General features: G+C 58.7%; 1 protein-coding gene across 1 annotated transcript in view; it reads right to left on the bottom strand.

Moving 5' to 3' along the window:
• LOC101026303 (phosphatidylinositol 4-phosphate 5-kinase type-1 gamma) overlaps nt 1-19364 on the bottom strand; it is a 52839-nt gene extending 33475 nt beyond the window's left edge. The window contains 1 exon segment of the mRNA XM_031660122.1: nt 19180-19364. Coding sequence (XP_031515982.1) covers nt 19180-19273 — 94 coding nt within the window. The 5' untranslated portion in view covers nt 19274-19364.
• Between the last annotated feature and the right edge of the window lie 454 nt (nt 19365-19818).

Here is a 19818-nt window from a genome sequence, read left to right as displayed (position 1 = left end):
TGACCCCAGGTGACGCCCCAATGTGCTGGCCCCTGAGGTTAAACCCTTGGGTGAGAAGTTCAACACGGCTGCAACAGCAAATATCTGCTCCAGGTGCCAACCAAGCTCTCCTCACGCAGAGTCCCACCCGGCCTGACCAGGCAGCCACTCCTCAAGGCTTCATCTGACACATGGGGAAACTGAGGCTGGGAGAGGTGGAAGGATTCCGACAACGTTGGGGAGAAACCACATGGCCAGGCTTCCTGCGCGATCGTCTCTAACCTCATACAGGCCTGGCGTGGTAGGCAATGGCGTCCCTGTTTGGGGACAGGAAGCACCCGACTGACAGTCCCCACCGGGAAGTGACGAGAGACGTGAACTCAGGTACCTGCCTGGCCCTGCAGCCCCAAGACAGGTAAGTCACCGTAAACTGTCACCCGGTACATCCGCGGTCCCGGGCACCCACCGTTCCCAGCACACCTCGGGGAGTGGCCCGCCTGGGCACCAGCACACCTCAGGGAGTGGCCCACCTGAGCTTGGTTCTAAGCCCTGTGGTGTTTGGGTTCGGTCAACCTTAGAAATCACAATGTTTTGGAGAAAAACCTGGGTTTCTCCAAAAACAGGCCGATCTAGAAATAAAAGGCTGCACCATCACTCAGTCCCACCCAGCACGCTCGCCTCTGCCTTCGTCCCCCACGGCCCGCTCCCCGGCGGCGTGTGGCCAGAAGGTGCCTATGGACATCTTATCCAGCTGCCACCTAATTCATGATCACTGTTTGACAGGCCGGGAAATGGGTATTTGGGGACATCTACGAAGTTACCCAAAGCCAACGGTGAAAAACTCTGTGATCCCATCTACGAATCCAGAAAAACCTTCAACGAAATTCAGTATGAATTTCATGTCCCCCCAAAACACTACCAACAAAGAGAAAAAGGAGAAAAAAGAAGACTGCTTCTACTTTAAAAAGAAATGTAAGACCAGGCGACGTGGCTCTAGCACTTTGGGAGGCCGAGGCAGGAGGACGGCTTGAGCCCAGAAGTTTGAAACCAGCTGGGCAACATAGTGAGCCCCCCCATCTCTACAAAAAAAAAATTTAAATATTAGCCAGGAGTGGTGGTGCACGCCTGTGTTTCTAGCTACTTGGGAGGCTGAGGCAGGAGGATCACTTGAACCCAGAAGTTTGAGGCTGCAGTGAGCTATGACTGCACGACTCTCTCTCCCACCCAACCTTGTTCAGGTCTGGATCAAATGTCACCTCCTCAGGGAGGTCCCTCCCTGGTCACCCTGTCCCCGCTTGGTTTGCTTCTCTCTACTCCTTGGATCCTCTGAGGCCATGAGCCCAGGGCAGCGATCTCATCTTTCCTCCCGCAACAGTGCAGGGAGCACGAGCATGGCACGTGAGTAAGGCTGCCTGTGACAGCGTCCTCCGCCCGGGAGTCCCACGGAGGTCTGGGTCCAGGGCACAGCGGGCTTGGCTCAGGAGGGAAACGGGGTTGGATGGAGTCAAGAGCCTGGAGGCACAGGCTGCTTCCCGTCTCTAACCCCTGAGCCGCCCTGGAATAGCTGGAGCATGGCGAGGAGCTGGCCAGAGGCCCGCTAGCCCACCTGTGCCGTGTGTGCGGCGGGGCCCGCACCACGAGAACCCCACGGCTTAGTCATGCAATCGTCCCAACAACCCCGTGATGTAGGCACTGTTACTGCTCCCATTATGCAGAGGCGGAAACTGAGGCTCAGAGAGGTCAGATCGCTTGCCTGAGATCATGCAGCAAAAACGTGGGGGTGGACGCACCTGATTCCAGGAGGTCAGGCCCCAGGCTGCGTCACCACAGCAGGGATGGGAGGAGAGTGAGGAGGAGCCGGGCGGGGGAAGGGCGGAGGGGCCTCCCAGGCAGAGGCACAGCCAGTGCAAAGGCCCCGGGGCAGAATCGTGTCTGGAGAGCTGGGATCTGTCCAGGCACAACTGGACAGTCCTGAGCAGAGCACAGCCAGCCCCCACTTCCCCTCCTGGGCAGTCTCACGCCTCCCCCACGTTGGAGCCCCTGGCACCCTGGCCAGTGATGACTCTCTCTGCAGCAGGCCTGGCCCCCAGCACAAGAGAGGCAGAGCAGACGCTTCGGTGCCTGGAGCACCGCCCACAGCCTCCTGGCTGGGAAATGGCCTCTGTGTCACCCACTGGACCTCACGATGCTTCAAAATAAAGACGGACCGATAAGAAGAGCCTCCCGCTCACAGTGCGGCGGTGGTAACCACACCAGTCATGCATGAGCACTTTTTTGCCTTATAATTAGAGGCATCAAACAAGATGAGCTCATTGCCACCCCCTCACCCCCCACACATCAGCCAGCGCACGATCTCACAGCACTCACTGCACAGATGGGGACACCTGCTGCCTGCCAGGATCCCTTTGGTCCCGGGGGCGGGGCCGACCTCCCTCCCCTTGAAAGTGGGCAGGTCTCAAGCCCTGCTTTTGGCCAATCACATGATGCAGAAGTGACACGGGGCGGGGGGCGGGGGTGAGTTCTCCCATCAGCCTCTGCTCTCTTGGGATCCCTCCAGTACGATGCTGGGGCCAGGCTGGACAGCAGCAGTGATGCAGAGAGAGGCCTGGGAGAGGAGGCCACCGGGGTGTGCCGGCACCAGCCAGATGCCGCTGCCTAGGTGATCCAGGCCAACAGCAGTGATGGGGAAGAACCAACCTGCTGAGCCCAGCCAAGCCCGAGAAACCGACAGCAAAAGCACTGTGGTGTGAATCCTCTCAGTGTGGCAGTGGTCTGTTGCATAATCCATGACTTCCACCACAGACACACCCAGAGCGGGACCACCACCTGCTCAAGGTCACCCGGCACGTAGGGCCCAGGCAGCAAAGTCCCGGGCGGCTGTCTCCCTCTGAGCACCAGGATCTGGTTCCCTGTGACCCACCAGGAGAACTCAAGCTCTTAGTGCTACGCGGCTCCCACCACTGCAGACACGTCATTCGGCAGTCAGGGCCAGACACGTGAATCTTAGAAAGTTCCGAGTTATTTCTGGGTGTTGGATGGGGGAAGGTCTCTTACTTTGCAACTTGCATCCTTTGGTGCTGTTTGAAATACATATTTTGTCATTTTTATTTATAGAAATGAGGCTTTTCTCAAAGCATTAACACAGTCAACTTGTAAAACAGGCAAAGGAGAAGAAAACAAACAGTGTGAACATCTGAGAAAGACGCCCAGACCCCTCTCATGATAAAAGACGTAATATGAAACTGGCTGCCAGCAATGGGGGGGGGGACGCAGGGTGTCCTCACACAGCCCCCCCGGGGTGATGCCAGTGTCAATGGGTTCACCCCCAGGGGCAGCCTGGCAGCATTGCTAATGTGTGTGCCGTTGGCAGCAACTTCAATTCTAGAACTTTCTCCTAAACTTCAGCACAGGTAAAAAGACAGGAGTCTCGCTGATTATGTTGAAGTCATAGGGTCCTACAGAGACTGTCTAAAGCAGGGGCTGGCAAACCACAGTCCAGGGGCCAAATGCAGCCCACTAAAGAGAGTTTTCTTGGAACACAGCCACAACCATTTCTTCACAAATTGTCTGGCTCCTTAAGTGCTAAAACCGCAGCGTGGAGGAGTCGTGATAGAGACCACCTGGACCACAAACCCTAAAATGCTCATCTAGATTTTTTTTGTAGAGACGGGGTCTTGCACTGTCACCCAGGCTGGAGCACAGTGGTGCCATCATACCTCTGCAGCCTCCAACTCCTGGGCTCAAATGATTGTCCTGCCTCAGCCTCCTGAGTAGCTGGGACTACAGGCGCCACCACATCTGGTTAATTCTTTTCTTTTTCAGAGAAAAAGGAGGTCTCGCGTCGTTGCCGAGGCTGGCCTCAAACTCCTGGGCTCAACGGATCCTCCTACCCTGGCCTCCCGAAACAGGCGTGAGCCACCGTACTTAAGAGTAAAAGCTAAAAAATTTACTCCTCAGCCCTTTACAGCAAGTTTCCTAGCCAGGCAGTGACTCACACCTGTAATCCCAGCACTCTGGGAGGCTGATCCTCCTGAAGGGCGAATCACCTAAGGTCAGCAGTTCGACAGCAGCCTGGCCAACATGGTAAAACCCTGTCTCTACCAAAAATACAAAAATTAGCCAGGCGTGGTGGTGCACACCTGTAATCCCAGCTACTCTGGAAGCTGAGGCAGAAGACTGGCTTGAACCCGGGAGGCACAGGTTGCAGTGGGCTGAGATCACGCCACTGACCTCCAGCCTGGGCGACACATCAAGACTCTGTCTCGAGAAAAATAAATATAATAAAGACAGATCAAGTGAACTTCATCAAGACTTTTGTGCCTCACAGGACACCAGCAAGAAACTGGACCTGTAGAATGGTAGAAAGATTTGAATCATCTATGTGGTGAGGGCCCCACATCTAAAAGACACGAACTCACAAGTCAATAATAAGAACCAGGCCAGGCAGTGTCACACCTGTCATCTCAACTCATTTCAACACTTCAGGAGGCCAAACAGGGAGGATGGCTTGAGTCCAGAAGTCTGAGACCAGCCTGGGCAACAGAGCAAGACCCTGTCTCTACAAAACTACAAAAATTAGCTGGGGGTGGTGGCGGCACCTATAGTTCCGGCTACTTGGGAGGCTAAGGTGGGAGGATCGCACCACTGCACTCCAGCCTGGGCAACAGAGTGAGAGCCTGTCTCAGAAAACAAGAAGCACAGACAACAAGAAGAGCTGGTGAAGATGTGGAAAAATGAGGAGCCCTGTCTGCCGCGGCGGGAATGTAAGACGCTGCAGCCACCGTGGGAAACAGTCTGACAGTTCCTCAAACCGTCCCACACCAGGTTTCTGCGGCCCCACAATCCCACCCTTGGACATCAACTCAAGAGAAGTGAAAACCTCCGTCCACACAAAAACTTTACGCAAATGTTCGCAGCGGCACATCCACAACAGCCAAAAGGGGGAAGCAGCCCAGGCATCCATCATCGGGTGAATGGGCCAGCACAGCCTGGCCATCCACACGCTGGAGCGGGACTCAGCCGTGAAAAGGATGAGGCTTTGACACAGGCCACAGCGCGGACGCACCTGGAGGACGTCACGCTCAGCGAGAGGACACAGAAGTGTGATCCCATTTTCCCATTTTCCTTTTTTTTTTTTTTTTTTTTTGAGACGGAGTCTCACTCTGTCGCCCGGGCTGGAGTGCAGTGGTGCGATCTCGGCTCACTGCAAGCTCCGCCTCCCGGGTTCACGCCATTCTGCTGCCTCAGCCTCCCGAGTAGCTGAGACTATAGGTGCCTGCCACCGCACCTGGCTAATTGTTTTTGTATTTTTAGTAGAGACAGGGTTTCACCGTGTTAGCCAGGATGGTCTCTATCTCCTGACCTTGTGATCCGTCCGCCTCGGCCTCCCAAAGTCCTGGGATTACAGGCGTGAGCCACCGCACCTGGCCCCATTTTCCCACTTCTATGAAATGCCCAGAAAGTGAGTGAGGTGTTGTCAGGGGTTGGAGGAGGGGTGGCAGTGACAGTTAATGAGCTCTCCATGGACAGCTTTTGGCTGATGAGAATATTTTGGAATAAGAAGGGAGAGCTGTACAACTGTGAACATACTAAAACCTATGAACACATGTACACACTACAAATAGGTAAAACGTAGGGTCTGTGAATTATATCCCAATAAAGTTGCTATTTAAAAAGAATTTAAGGCTGGGCGCGGGGGCTCACACCTGTGATCCCAGCACTTTGGGAGGCCAAGGTGGGCAGATCACGAGGTCAGGAGTTTGAGACCAGCCTGACCGACATGGAGAAACCCAGTCTCTATTAAAAAAAAAAAATACAAAAATTAGCCAAGTGTGGTGGCACGTGCCTGTAATCCCAGCTACTCAGGAGGCTGAGACAGGAGAATCACTTGAACCTGAGAGGCGGAGGTTGCAGTGAGTCGAGATTGTGCCACTGCATTCCAGCCTGGGCGGCAAAGACTCAGTCTCAAATGAAAAAACACTAAGTAAAAAGTCCAAGTGCATGCCGGGCATGGTGCTCAAGCCTGTAATCCCAGCACTTTGGGAGGCTGAGACGGGCAGATCACGAGGTCAGGAGATCGAGACCATCCTGGCTAACAGGGTGAAACCCCGTCTCTACTAAAAAATACAAAAAGCTAGCCGGGTGAGGTGGCGGGCACCTGTAGTCTCAGCTAGTCGGGAGGCTGAGGCAGGAGAATGGCGTGAACCTGGGAGGCGGAGCTTGCAGTGAGCTGAGATCGCGCCACTGCACTCCAGCCTGGGCGACAGAGCGAGACTCCATCTCAAAAAAAAAGAAAAAAAGAAAAAAGAAAAAAAAAAAGAACTCCAAGTGCAAAACAAGGTATATGTCCCAAACGCAGGGCAGGAAAGGAAGCAAGGACCCACAGGGGCAGGGAGCAGTGAGGGCCTGTGGGAAGGGGACACAGATGTACATACACGCACACACATGCACACATGCGCACACACGTGCACACATGCACACACAGATACACACACGCACGGACACGTGCATGCACACACACACACAGATACACGCACACACAGATACACGCACACACACATGCAGATACGCACACACATGCACACATACATGCAGATACACATGCACACATGCAGATACACACATGCACACATACATACGCAGACACACGCACACATACACGGACACATGCACACACACGCACAGGACACTTGCAGGACACAGCAAGGAGGGCGTGAGCTGGCTGCAGGGGAGGGTACACCTGGGGGACCCCAGCACAGTGGGGGGACAGCCTGCGGTCCACCGGAGTAGTCGGCCGCCCCTCCTCCTTGCCCCATTTTCCCTTCTCCCTGCTGGGTGCTCCCCGCCAGGCCGCAGAGTCATCCCTTTCCCCAGCAGGCAGGCGGGCAGGAGCCAGGGCGGTAAACAGGAAGCCCTGCGCGGGCGGGCGGAGCGTCCAGAACTCCACAGGCCCTGAGCTGTTGGGCCATATCCCAGGGCCCCAGTGTCCAGGGAGAAAGAGGCTCCAACGTCAGCACCAAGCTTCTGGGCGGGCCGGGGCCGGAGGCTGTGGGGCGTGGCCAGCCAGCAGGTGGACGGGTCAGGGTCCACAGGACACGCCGGCCCCTGGGGGAAGCCCGGCCCGTGCGGGCTACGGGAGATTCTGATGGGCCCCGAGCTGAGGTTCCCGCAGCCAGGGTCTGCATGGGGTCCCCACCCCTTTGCGCGCTCCGTCTCCAGCACAGCAGAGGTGGACGCCCCTCGCGGCTGGCTCCCCAGCGTCCCTGTCCTCCAGGGTCCCTCGGGCGAGTACGGTGGCCCTGAAGGGAATTCCGCCCGGAGCCTGAGGTTAGGCCGCGGTGGGAAACAGAGGAGAGTGCCGCAGGGGAGCCTCCAGGGGCTTGTGTGTTCCTCATCTGCGGGTGGGACGGCCCCTGGCCCCCTGCTGTGGGCGGGGAGGGGTCTGGAAGACCGGAAGGCTATTTCCAGGGCAGCATCACCAGTACTTTGGGGCACACACATCCCCAGGCGGCTCCGGTGAGGCCCCTCGCCCCTGGTTTCAGCTCCTGCTGTGAGCACCTGGCTTTCCCTGGTCCACTGAGGGCTGCGTGTGTTTTGCAGTTTTGCAGGTGATTGTGCTGTTGAAATTGCCCCCCAGGCATTGTCCTCAGGTGGTTTCGTGTCCCTCAGGGCTAGAGACCGGGATGAGCCCGCGGAGAAACCCGCAGTGAGAGAAGCTTTGCTCAAACAGGACTGAGAGTGGAAAGAGAGAGAAGAGAGAGAGGGGGAGAACGAGAGCAAGAGAGAGACACCGAGCGGGCCGGTCGGGGAAGGGGGGCTCCCGCCCACGTGGCCACAGCCCCCTACCCCGTTTTTGAGCCCCCACCCAGCTGAATACATGCCCCGGGGTCCCCCTTCTGGCCTCGCCCGCAACCCAGAGCCTGCGACGGTGGGGTGGGGCCGGGAAAGTGCCCGGCATGGGCGGGGAGGGGGCGGGCTTGGCGCAAGGCCTGCGTTCCGTGAGCTCCCTGTGGATAAATCAACAACATGGGTGTCTTTAAAATTTTCTTAGGATCTCACTCTGTCACCCAGGCTGGAGTGCAGTGGCGCAATCATGGCTCACTGCAGCCTCAAACTCCTGGGCTCAAGCGATCCAGCGATCCTCCCGCCTCAGCCTCGCAAAGTGCTGGGATTACAGACGTGAGCCATCGCGCCCAGCCCTAAAGTAAGATGCCTTGAAAAGAAACGGACGGGCCGGGCACGGTGGCTCACGCCTGTAATCCCAGCACTTTGGGAGGCCGAGACGGGCGGATCACGAGGTCAGGAGATCGAGACCATCCTGGCTAACATGGTGAAACCCCGTCTCTACTAAAAATACAAAAAAAATTAGCCGGGCGAGGTGGCGGGCGCCTGTACTCCCAGCTACTCGGGAGGCTGAGGCAGGAGAATGGCGTGAACCCGGGAGGCGGGGCTTGCAGTGAGCTGAGATCCGGCCACTGCACTCCAGCCTGGGCAACAGAGCCAGACTCCGTCTCAAAAAAAAAAAAAAAAAAAAAAAAAGAAATAGAAACGGACATACAACAAGGTCACGTTATCAACTGGCTGATGGAAACGTCGTGCCCAGAGGCTCACAGGAACCCAACCTTGGGTTTCCCCTGGAGTCAGGGCTCAGTGTGTGCCTGAAGTGTCTGCAGCAGCGTCACAAACTAACTACCACAAACAGGCCCAGCGCAGTGGCTCACGCCTGTAACCCCAGCACTTTGGGAGGCTGAGGTGGGTGGATCACGAGATCAGGAGTTCGAGACCCGCCTGGCCAATATAGTGAAAACCCATCTCTACTAAAAATACAAAAAATCAGCCGGACGTGGTGGCGGAAGCCTGTAATCCCAGCTACTCGGGAGGCTGAGGCAGGAGAATCGCTTAAAACCGGAAAATGGAGGTTTCGGTGAGCCGAGATGCACTCCAGCCTGGGCTAAAGAGCAAAACTCCATCTCAAATAATAATAATAATAAAAATAATTAAAATAAAATAAAGAACTACCACAAATAACGGAACTGGCTGCTTCAGGCAGAGAGGCACCGTGCCAGCAACCAACATGCAAATGGCCTGACAAAATCACACACGCACACGCTAACTCACGCACTCACACACACAGACTCGCACACACGCACACACTCACACACACACAGAATGATAAAGACATGGCAAAACGTTAGCAGCTGGCGGATCTCTGTGCGGGCTGTATGGGTGTTCACTGTAGCATTCCTGCCCCTTCTAGAGACTGGAAAGCTTTCCAAACACACTATTTTTAAAAGCCTAATATAATCTGAGCCCCAAGTGTACGGACCAGAGAAACACCTGCGGTGACAGTCGTTATCCCCACAGAGATGGAGAGGGTGAGGTGGGACTCACCTTTTACTCACTGCACGTCTGACCACTTTTTTTTTTTTAACTGTGAACATGTTATCATTTGTTCAAGACAAAATATGGCTGTAGCATGAAGGCAAAGGCAGAGGAACGGATCAGAACAAAAAGTCCAGAAATAGGCCAGGCGCACTGGCTCACACCTGTAACCCCAGCACTTTGGGAAGCCAAGGCAAGAGGATCACTTGAGGCCAGGAGCTGAAGACCAGCCCAGGCAACATGGCAGGACCCTGTCTCCACAGAAGATTAAAAATTAGCCATGCACAGTGGCACACACCTGCAGTCCCAGCGAGTTAGGAGGCTGGTTTGAACCCAGGAGGTTGAGGCTGCAGCAAGCTACAATCACGTCACTGAACTCTAGCCTGGGTGACACAGTGAGACACTGTCTTAAAAAAGAAAGAAAAAAAGAATTGTGAACAAAAAAGAAGCTAAGTTATAAAAGTCTTAGCAGAATTTAATCATATCCTCAGAACAGGAAGACCTTCCCATCCATGACACCAAACTAGGAAACCAAAAAAGGCAAGAGTGGTAAGTCTGACCACATCAACCCCAAAATACCTGCCGGGTGTTAACGATCATCATAGGAGAAGATGGGCAAAGAAGTACTTGCACTTGTGTCACCAATACATGAATAGCTGCCATAACAAATAAAGAGCTCCTACGAATCAACAAGATGGTGATAGGTAACTGTAGACTGGGAAAGACACAATCATACAGGTCCCAGAAAATGAGGTCAGAGTTCAACCTGACATGTGTGTGCTTACAAGAAGGAACTGTGCAAGGAAAATGGGCCGGGGAGGGTCGAGGCCGGGGCCATGGAGCTTGCAGGAGCTGAGGCAGCTCGGAGCCGGCCTCGGTGGTGACCCTGTCTCCCTGGTGGGGACACTCCATTTTCTAGCTCTGATAGAAACACAGGTGACCGTTGGGAGGAGCTCGAAGGAGCTCCTGTGGGGCGAGTCCCTTCTCGAGTGGTTTCTGCTCCCCTCGTGGAAACGCAGTTCCAAGAAAACAAAGAGGAAATGCTGAGAAGATCCACGAGGACTTTTTCTCTGAGTCACAGGAAGACGAATATACGCTGCAATGACGCAGTGAGGGAAGAAGTCGCCTTGCGCCCATATGGCTGGTGAGGATGGGAGAGACGGACGCATCCTCTGCTGCTGGAACACGAGCGCCCAGTCTGTACAGTGCTGATGCTGCGTTTTGTTTTCTGGATTTTATGACATCTTGGGGGCCTCGCTGATCTGGGGATGACGGCCCCTTCCAGGGTTAGCGGATTCCTGCGAGCGCACTGTGACGTGCAGAGCAACCAACTGCGAGCCCACACACCTCATCAAACTCTCATGTGCCACGCCCAGGTTCCCTGTCCTGAATCACCCCAGGGCCAGCTCCCAGACCAGGGACCACTCCAACAGTCAGGAGCTGCAAACAGCTGGGGGTCAAACCAGCCCATGCCAGGCACACCCAGCCCACCTACCCCGCCTGGCCCGTTCCTTCCCACCAAAGCCTCACACAGGCCCTGGCCCGACCCTTCTGCCCTCTGGCTCCTGCCTGACGCCGGTGCTGCATGGGGTGGCCCTGCGTGGGTCGCAGTCGGGCCCCTTCTCTCGGGAACTGTAACACAAGAGCTTTTCTTTTTTATTTTTTTGAGATGGAGTCTCGCTCTGTCGCCCAGGCTGGAGTGCAGTGGCCGGATCTCAGCTCACTGCAAGCTCCGCCTCCCAGGTTTACGCCATTCTCCTGCCTCAGCCTCCCGAGTAGCTGGGACTACAGGTGCCTGCCACCTCGCCCGGCTAGTTTTTTTTTTTTGCATTTTTTAGTAGAGACGGGGTTTCACCATGTTAGCCAGGATGGTCTCGATCTCCCGACCTCGTGATCCGCCCGTCTCGGCCTCCCAAAGTGCTGGGATTACAGGCTTGAGTCACCGTGCCCGGCACAAGAGCTTTTCAATAGCAGTCACCTCCTGCTCTCTTGGCCTCACCAGACCTGATTAAAACCAATCACAGTGCATTTTAATACACGTACCACCTTTCTGGGTTACAGAAGTATGGAGCCTTTACTGCACTGAGGGTGACAGCACCTCTGTCAACCTGGATCTGAGAGATCAGGGGAGCAAAACCACCATAGCCCCCAACGCAAGCAAGAAACGAGCCTCTGGGATGGCCAGGAGAGCGGGGATGTTTGTTTTAGCAGCAGACGCCAAGCCAGGCTGACTCATATGCGCCTGGGGAAATGCATTCGCCCCAGGAGGATGGACCAGCCAGACATGGGCGCACTGGGGCTGCAGGCACGGGGCCCCAAGGCAGCTACTCCCACCCCAGGCTCTTTTCCCTGCCCAAGCAGCCCTGCTGACGTCAGCGCACATAGGTGGCCAGGCCCAGCACCGCACGGGAAGGGCGCACAGTGGGAACTGCCCGCTCACGTCCCCCTCCCCGCTCCCTGGGCGCTCACCATGGGCAGGGCCGGCTCTGAGCCTTTTGTGTGCATTGACTCATCTAATCCTCAAGGGCCCCTGCTTTCCAAATGAGGAAACTAAGGCACGGAGCGGCTGAGCAACCGAACCCGCTCATCTCAGCTGTCCTCCTGCCAACAGTGCGATGGAACAGAGACACTGTCCACTGAGCACGGCCACCACCAGGGTCCTGACGGCCCCACCCAGTCCCATTGCCGGCTCTCCCCACTGCCCCTGACGCTCCCCACAGGGGCTTCTGGGGTCTTACACGCAGTTCGGCCATGCTGGGCACCGGCGGCCCCCACGCTGCCCTTCCTGCATCTATCTTGGCTGAGGGCGGCTCTGACCTTCCAGGGCTCAGGCTCAAACCTTGATATAAAACTCAAGCCCCCTCAGCCCCACACTCAACCCTTCAAAAGGTCCTGCTGGCTCTGCTCCCAAAATCCATCCCAGGTGGCCCACTGCTCATGTTCCCCTCTGCCCTGGTTCCCCTAGCCCAGCTCCCGCCCTCACCCCATCTGTCCTCCCCACAGCAGCCACCAGGGGGTGCCTGTGAGCTCCTGAGTCAGGGCCCAACCCTCCTCTGCCCTCAGCCCTCCATGGCTCCCACCTCCCTCGGGGTCAAAGCCCAAGTCCTCCCTGCAGCCCACAAGGCCCTGCACACCCTGCCCCTTCCCCTCCCTACCCTCCCCTCCTCACTGTTCCTCTAAAACACCAGGCGTGGTCCTGCCCCAGGGCCTTTGCACAGTGCCTCTGCTGGAGGGCTCCCCCCACACTTCCACGACCCCCTGGCTTCCCCTGGACCTCTGTTCAAGCATGACCCCCAAGTCCCCAGCCTTGAGGGCACCTCCTCTGCCGCTCTCTCCCCTCCTCTGCTCAGCTCTTCTCCCCGGCACTTGTCTCGTCCACTGCGTTGCGTGTTTTGCTTTTCTTTGCTGTCTGCACATCCTGGCCCCACTCCCAGAGTTCCTTCGGGGGCCTGGCCCTCTTGTTTCCCTGGCCCCCAGCACCCGGCCAAAGCACACATAGGAGAGCACATGTTGGCGATATCCGAACCGCAACCCACTCCCCCAAACCGTCATCAGCAGCCCCGCCTGAGTGGAGGACAGCGGCCAGGCAGGGTGCTGGGGTCCTCTCTTCACTCAGCCAGAGGCCCGGTCCCCTAGCACCCCCACGTCAGCTCAGGCACCTGGGGGCCCTCATGCTCAACTCCAGCCCCTCCCAAGCTGGCCTCTCAGCGTGGCGGGGAGGCAGGTGCAGGGGCTCCGAGCTAATCCCCTCAGGCTGTAATCCCCATGAGCACTGGCACCACCGCGGGCCCCTGTCCAGCTGGCGCCTGCCGGCAAATCCTTACAGGGTCTTGACCGGCCTGGTCCTGTGTAAAGGGACACGCTGCCCAGGCCAGGTGGCAGGCAGCAGGAAGCAGGGAGGCCTAGGCCCCGCTCCTCGTTCACGGCCCCACCCTGTGTGGACTCTCCAGCCCTCCTGGAGCCTCGGTTTCCCCATCTGTAAAGAAAGACCCAGGTCATGCAGCTTCCCAGGGGCTGGGCCCTCACCCATCCCTGTCCTGCCAGGTACTCAGGACACCTGCAGCTGTCGTTCCAAAAGGCAAAGAAGGGGCCACCGTCGGGGCCATGCCTGTAATCCCAGCACTTTGGGAGGCGGAGGCAGGAGGGCTGCTTGGGACAGACCCTTGGACCCTGGACAACATAGCGAGACCTCATCTCTACAAAAAGTTTTAAAATTTTAAAACAAAGGGAAGTCACTTGCTCAGAGGCACACGGGTCTCCGTGGCCAAGGCAGGCTCAGCTCAGTCCACACCAGGCTCTGGGACCACCCCGCCCAGACTCCTGGAGGCTCCCCCTGCTTTGGGGGTCCCCACTGCCTGCTCATCCCACATCGGCACACACCTGCCACAGAGCCTGGGCTGTCCTGCTCTGTCCCACAGTCCTGCTCTGTCCTCAGTCCTCGCCACCCTGGCCACCAGCTCCAGGGCGTGGGCCAAAATCCTTCCGGGCCCCTCATCTCCCTCACCAGCCCTCACCTCCCCATGCCCTGTCCAGGCACCGGCGCCACTCACCTGGACACCTGCCCCAACCCCACAGAGCACGGCTGCCCACAGACCATCCCCCACCAGGCGCCGGGGCTGTGAATGGGTGCTCGCCGCCCCACTCAGACGCTAGTGCCGCCCGCTGTCCTCACGTCCGACCTCATGCGACCCTCTCGCACTGCACGGACTTCACTTCTGCAGCTCAAGTGGGTGCAGCACGTTCCCACCCCACGGGCTCGGCGCGGCTGTCCCACCGCCTACGTCGCCTGAGCCGCAGCCCATCCTTATTCAGCTCGTGGCGACAGTCACCTCCCTCCGAGTCCTCGGCTGTCACAGGCCTGGCCACTCGACCTCCCAGGTACCCTCCCCACACTCACCACCGCCCAACGCAGCCCGGCTCTGGGCTGGGCAAACATCTTCCATAAAGGACCGGGCAGCAAGTGTTTTTGGCTCTGCGGAACACGAAGTCCCAAGCGTGACACTCAGCTCCCAGCTCTGCCGCTGCAGCATGGAGGACACCAAGGCCGGCAAGGGAACAAATGGTGTGGCCGTTGCCAATAAAACTTTGTTGACAAGAACTGGCATGGACAGATTCGGGCTGGGGCTCATGTGGCCACTTGTTGCCATCCACAGCCTGACGCCCAGCAACTGAGGGCTCCAAGGGGTCAGCGAGGGAGTCCCCTTGGCACCAAAAGACCGGGCACCCTGAGCCCCACCCGGCCCACACGAGGTATTCAACAAAGGTCTGGAGCCCATGCGAGGACCTGCGGGAATGGACCCCACGCTTTCGCGAGCCCTGACTCCCACGGTGGACCCCAGCACCCAGGTGAGCTCGCTTGGCACCTGGCCCCCCCAGAAGCAGCACACGAAGGGGACTCCTCCTCCAACGGCAACCTGGGAGGGAGGGGGCATCCTAGCTCTCTCGCGGGGCCGGCTGCCTGCCCCGTGCCTTCTAAGGGCTTTACCCCTCGATTCTCCACGCAGCCCAGGAGAAAAGCAGCCATCACGCCCACTTTACAGACAGGGACACCAAGGCCACACGTCCCCGGCTGGCATGCAGTGGCGCTGGGTGTGAACCCAGGAGGGCCGGCTCCCGAGGCCTCTCCACCGGGACACCCAGGCTGCGGCAGTCACAGTGCCTGACCTGCATCCTGGGAGGAGGCCAGGGCGGGACAGAATGAGGAACTTTCCGTCGCCAGCGTCCTCAGACTCCGCCTGGGCCCTGTTGACTTGCAACGAGAGACACCACAATCCCACTGACCCTTTTTTGTTGTTGTGGTTGTTGAGATACAATTTCGCTGTTACTCAGGCGTGCAGTGGCACGATCACAGCTCATTGCAGCCTCGGCCTCCCAGGCTCAGGTGATCCTCCTGCCTCAGCCTCCTGAGTAGCTGGAACTACAGGTGCCTGCCATTACGTCTAGTTACTTCTTTTAATTTTTTTTAGTAGAGACAGGGGTCTTGCTATGTTGCCCCAGGCTGGTCTCAAACTCCTGAGGTCAAGTGATCCTCCTGCCTCAGCCTCCCAAAATGCTGGCATTACGGGTGTAAGCCACCGTGCCAGGCCTCCCTGACCTTTTATGCAGACCACCACAGCTATAGGGGAGGCCCTGGTGGTGGTGCTGACTCCCTGCCCGGCCCTGTGACCACACTACACTGTGCTCCAGGCACGCGGGGCCTCTGCTGGGGCCATGCCCTCTTCCTGCCCACCACCCACAGGTCTCCCTCAGATGCCACCTTCTTGGCAAGCCCTTCCCAGCCACCCCATTCTACCCTGCCCTTCCTCCCTGGCACTGCTGCCCTCGTGCACCCGATGTTCACCAGGCTCTGCCCTGTGCTGAGCTCTTCCGGGTGCAGGGGAAGCCGCGGGAGCAGCACAGACAGCCTTGGCCCTGGCGGAGCTCTCGCTCAGGAGGAGATGGTCAGAAAACACGTCAGCAGAGCCATATGTTTCAGGTGGTGACAAGTGCTATGGTGACACAAACAAGGAAGAGGAACCGCGAGGGCAGGGGACGGAGGAGGGGAGGCCGCTGAGTAGTGACAGCAGGGCGGGGAGGCCTTACGGAGAGGAGATGCTCCCGCAAAACCTGGAGAGTGCTAAGGGAGTGAAGGACACAGAAAGGAGGAGGGGCATTCCAGGCAGGGGGTGAGGACAGCAGTGCAAAGGCCCTGGGGCAGGACCACGCCCCGCGTGCTGGAGGAACAGCAAGGGGCCCATGGGCCTGCATCAGAGTGCGGAGGGGAGGGCAAGGGCCTGGCACAGGCTGTGCAGGGCCTGATGGGCTTCAAGGAGGACTGTGTCTTTGACCCTGAGGGAGGTGGGAGCTATGGAGGGCTGCCAGCAGAGGAGGGGTGGGACTTGGGCCGCTGGTTTTTAATGGGGTCCTCCTGGAATGTGGGACAGGGAGCAGAGGAAGAGCAGGAGTGCTGGGCCTGGCTCAGGGGGAGAAGGAGGACTGAGCTGGACGGAGGAGGACCGAGCTGGACCGGGGAAGACCGGGCTGGACTGGGAAGGGTCGAACTGGACCGGGGAGGACCAAGCTGGATCTGGGGAGGCAAAGGACAGGGAAGGAGTCAGTGGGTTCTGGGCCAGTTCTGAAGGTGAAGCTGACATCATCTGCCGCCAGATCAGCCGCGGGAGTGGGGCAGGGGCAGGGATGCAGCTGACCTTTCAGGGCATCATAGAGACAGATCAGCCGTGGGAGTGGGGGAGGGGCAGAGATGGAGCTGAGCGTTCTGGGGCATCACAGAGATAGGACAGCCTGGAAGAGGCTCAGACACACCCAGGCCACATCTCAGACCAAACCCCACCACAGGCCATCGGCCCCCACAGCGGGCACAGCCGCATCCCAAGACCCGGCCTTCCCGAGACGGCCCCCACGTTCCCCACAGCCATGGCCCATGGAGATGCCATTCAGGCCACGTCTCGGGAGCCAGGAGCCCGGGCAATTAGAGGAACCAGATTTTAAACACCAACGAGACATTGCTTTGCCTCCCATCGGATCGGCCAAAATCGCCAAGGACGACGACATTGGGAGCTGGCAGTGCCACGGGAAACGGGCAGCCTCCCTCAGCCCGTCGGACAAGGCTCCCGCTGTAGCTGAGCTTTCTGGAAGGTGTCACCATCGCCTCTAACAGCAAGAGTTGACTCCAGAAACCACCAGCATGGGCCTCAGCAGGGGCCTGGAGGCACTGACGATGGAGAGGCCCGAAGGGGGCGGCCAACCGGCACACAGTCACCAAGCATGAGTGCCAACTCATCCCAGGCTCAGCCAGCCCCCGGCAGACACGGTCATCACCCCATTTTACAGACAGGACACTGAAGCCCAGGGAAGTGACAGCCACACAGCAACTGAGGCACGGAGCTGGGAGGGGTACCCTGGTGGGAACAACTCCAGGGGCTCCCCCTTAACCACTGCCTGGCACTCACCCTCTCTACAAACCGATACCAACATAGGGTGGGGAGACTCCAGATGACCACAGATAAAAAGCAAGCAGTTCAGAGAGTCATAAACGTGTGGCATTTCTCACCAGGGCCATCCTGTCCCCAGGGGACACTGAACAATGTCTGGGTCACTTGTGGCTGTCACAACTGGGAGGTACTCCTGGCATACAGTGGACAGAAGCCAGGGGCGCTGCTCAGCACCCCTCATTTCCTGGCTCAACATACCTCTGCCAAGGCAGAGAAACCCCAGTGAGGCATGAAACCATCTCGGTGAAGAACAAGCAGGCCCCTTTATGTGCTCAGGTCTCCGCGGCCCAGCCAGGCACAACCTAAACTCACCAGCACTGACATAGAAGAGATGGCGTTGGAGGAATGAGGCAACTCTGAATATTAAAATTTCAGAGGCAATATATGGCCAGCTGGGGTCCAATTTCTGTGGATTTCAGGGATGGGCAGAGATGCCGGACCCTGACCTTCCAGCTGTCCCCTCCCCGCCCATGCTCAGCCCCAGCCATGGCTCCTGCAGCTGGCAACTTTATCTGTCCCCAGTGCTCCCAGAGCCCCTGATAAGATGAATGGTCACAGTGCGGTTTTCTCGTGGTCAGCGAGACCTGGGTTACTTTGTCTCTGACCAGCTGGGGTCAGAGGGCTGACAGCGGAAGTTGGGGGGCCCGAGAAAGGAACCCGGGCTGGGGCCTGCTGCCCTGCCTGGGTTCCTCCACCATGTCTCGTGTTAGCCAGGCCAGGACACTGGCTGCCCGCAAAGAAAGGGGCGAGGCCACTGGCTCTGGGGAAGGAACCGGGTCATCCACCAAGCAGTTCCAGATGGCCGCCAGGAGGGAAGCCACGAGTGTCTTTCAAGGCTGGGGGCGGTGGGGGGGGGGGGGACTTGATAACTTCCACACTCTCTCTCTCTCCAGACATCTCCCCCAACTCCCAGGCAGCACGCATCGCCCGCCCGCCCGCTTGCCCGCCTGCCAACCAAGGAAGCTTCGGGAGGCCCGGGGGGAGAAGGAGGACGGATGCCCGTGTGGGTGTCTACAGAGACGCTGCTGCTGCCGGCTGCCTGGGAGGAGCAGAGGATTTTGTGAATCCGGAAACTTCCGATTTGGGAGCTTGTGACCTCGACAGAGAAGGAACCGTTCCCTTCCTCTGGGATCTGCACACCGTCCCCACAGAAGGGCAGGCCCAGCTGCCCGCACCTACCCGGCTGAAGGGCCAGGAAGCAGTCAAAAGGGGCATGAGACAACCGCGCCCCCCGCCCAGCCCGCAGCCCCACCAGTGTGTCCCGGGGGAAGGCTCGGGGAGAGGGAGAGGGGGCGACAGGGCACCCTGTGTGCACAGCCGGGGCGGTGGAGGCATCTTGAAATGTCACCCTTTTCCTCCCCTCATTGTAGCAGGGAGGTAAACTGAGGCCCAGGAAGGTGAGGAAAGGTCGTGCACCCGGACCCAGGTCTGGGGACTTACAGAAAGGGAGGTGACATCACGAGGTGGACACGCACGGCCTCAGAGACCCCCGCCTTCTCCACCCAAGCAGCCGCCACTCACACGCCGGGCAGCCCCGGGGAGTGGATCCGAGCAGAGGCCGGCAGAACGGGGGTCCCCAGCGGCGCCCACGCCGAGTCGCCCCCGGCCCTGGAGCGGTGGGAGGTGGCACCCCGCAGGCCTCCCACTTCCCGGCGCGGCCCCAGCCCCGTCCTCCCCGGGGCTCCAGGAGGCTGCCCCGCCCCAGGCTACCGGAACCAGCGGGGACCCCGCAGCGACCGTGCAGCCCCAGTCCCGGCCCCACAGCCCCGCGACCCTCAGCGCTCGGACGAGCCCAGCGGGCCGCAGCCCCCGGAGGCCGGGCCGTTACCTGCCGCCGCCCCGCTCTCCGCCGCCCACGCCGCCTCCGAGGGCACGGCCCCCGCCTCGGCGCTCTCCGCCTCGTCCGGCACCTCCAGCTCCATGGCCGCGCGCGGACGGCGGCGGGGGCGCCCGAGGGGGACCCGAGCTGCGACCGCCGCCGCCGAACAACAAGCGCCGCCGGCCAAGGGAGGGCGCGCCGGGCCGGCGCGGGGCGGACGGGGCGGGGCCTGCGTGCGTGCAACGCCGCGGACGGCGCGCAGCCAATGGGGACTCGGGGGCGGGGCCGGCGTGCCACCCGCGGCCAGGAGCGCCTCGAGTGCCCCCTCGCGACCAGGGGTGGGAGGACAGCGCCAGGCTCGCTATTCCGTCGTGTTAGATAAGAAAGATTGACAGGCACGATAAGTATCAATAACATTGCTCGGCACAACACATACCAATGACATGGAACTACACAACACATACCAATAATATGGATCTATACACCACATGCCAATAATATGGATGTACACAGCACATGCCAATAACATGGATCTAAACAACACATGCCAGTAACAGGGACCTGCGCAGCACATGACAGTAGCATGGATCTGGCAGGTCGCGGTGGCTCGCGCCTGTAATTCCAGCACTTTGGGAGGCCGAGGAGGCG

The sequence above is a fragment of the Papio anubis genome, chromosome 20 (assembly GCF_008728515.1).
Source record: "Papio anubis isolate 15944 chromosome 20, Panubis1.0, whole genome shotgun sequence".
Taxonomy (NCBI): Eukaryota; Metazoa; Chordata; class Mammalia; order Primates; family Cercopithecidae; genus Papio; species Papio anubis.
Note: the sequence above shows the minus strand (reverse complement) of the source record. Positions and strands in the feature narration are given on the sequence as shown.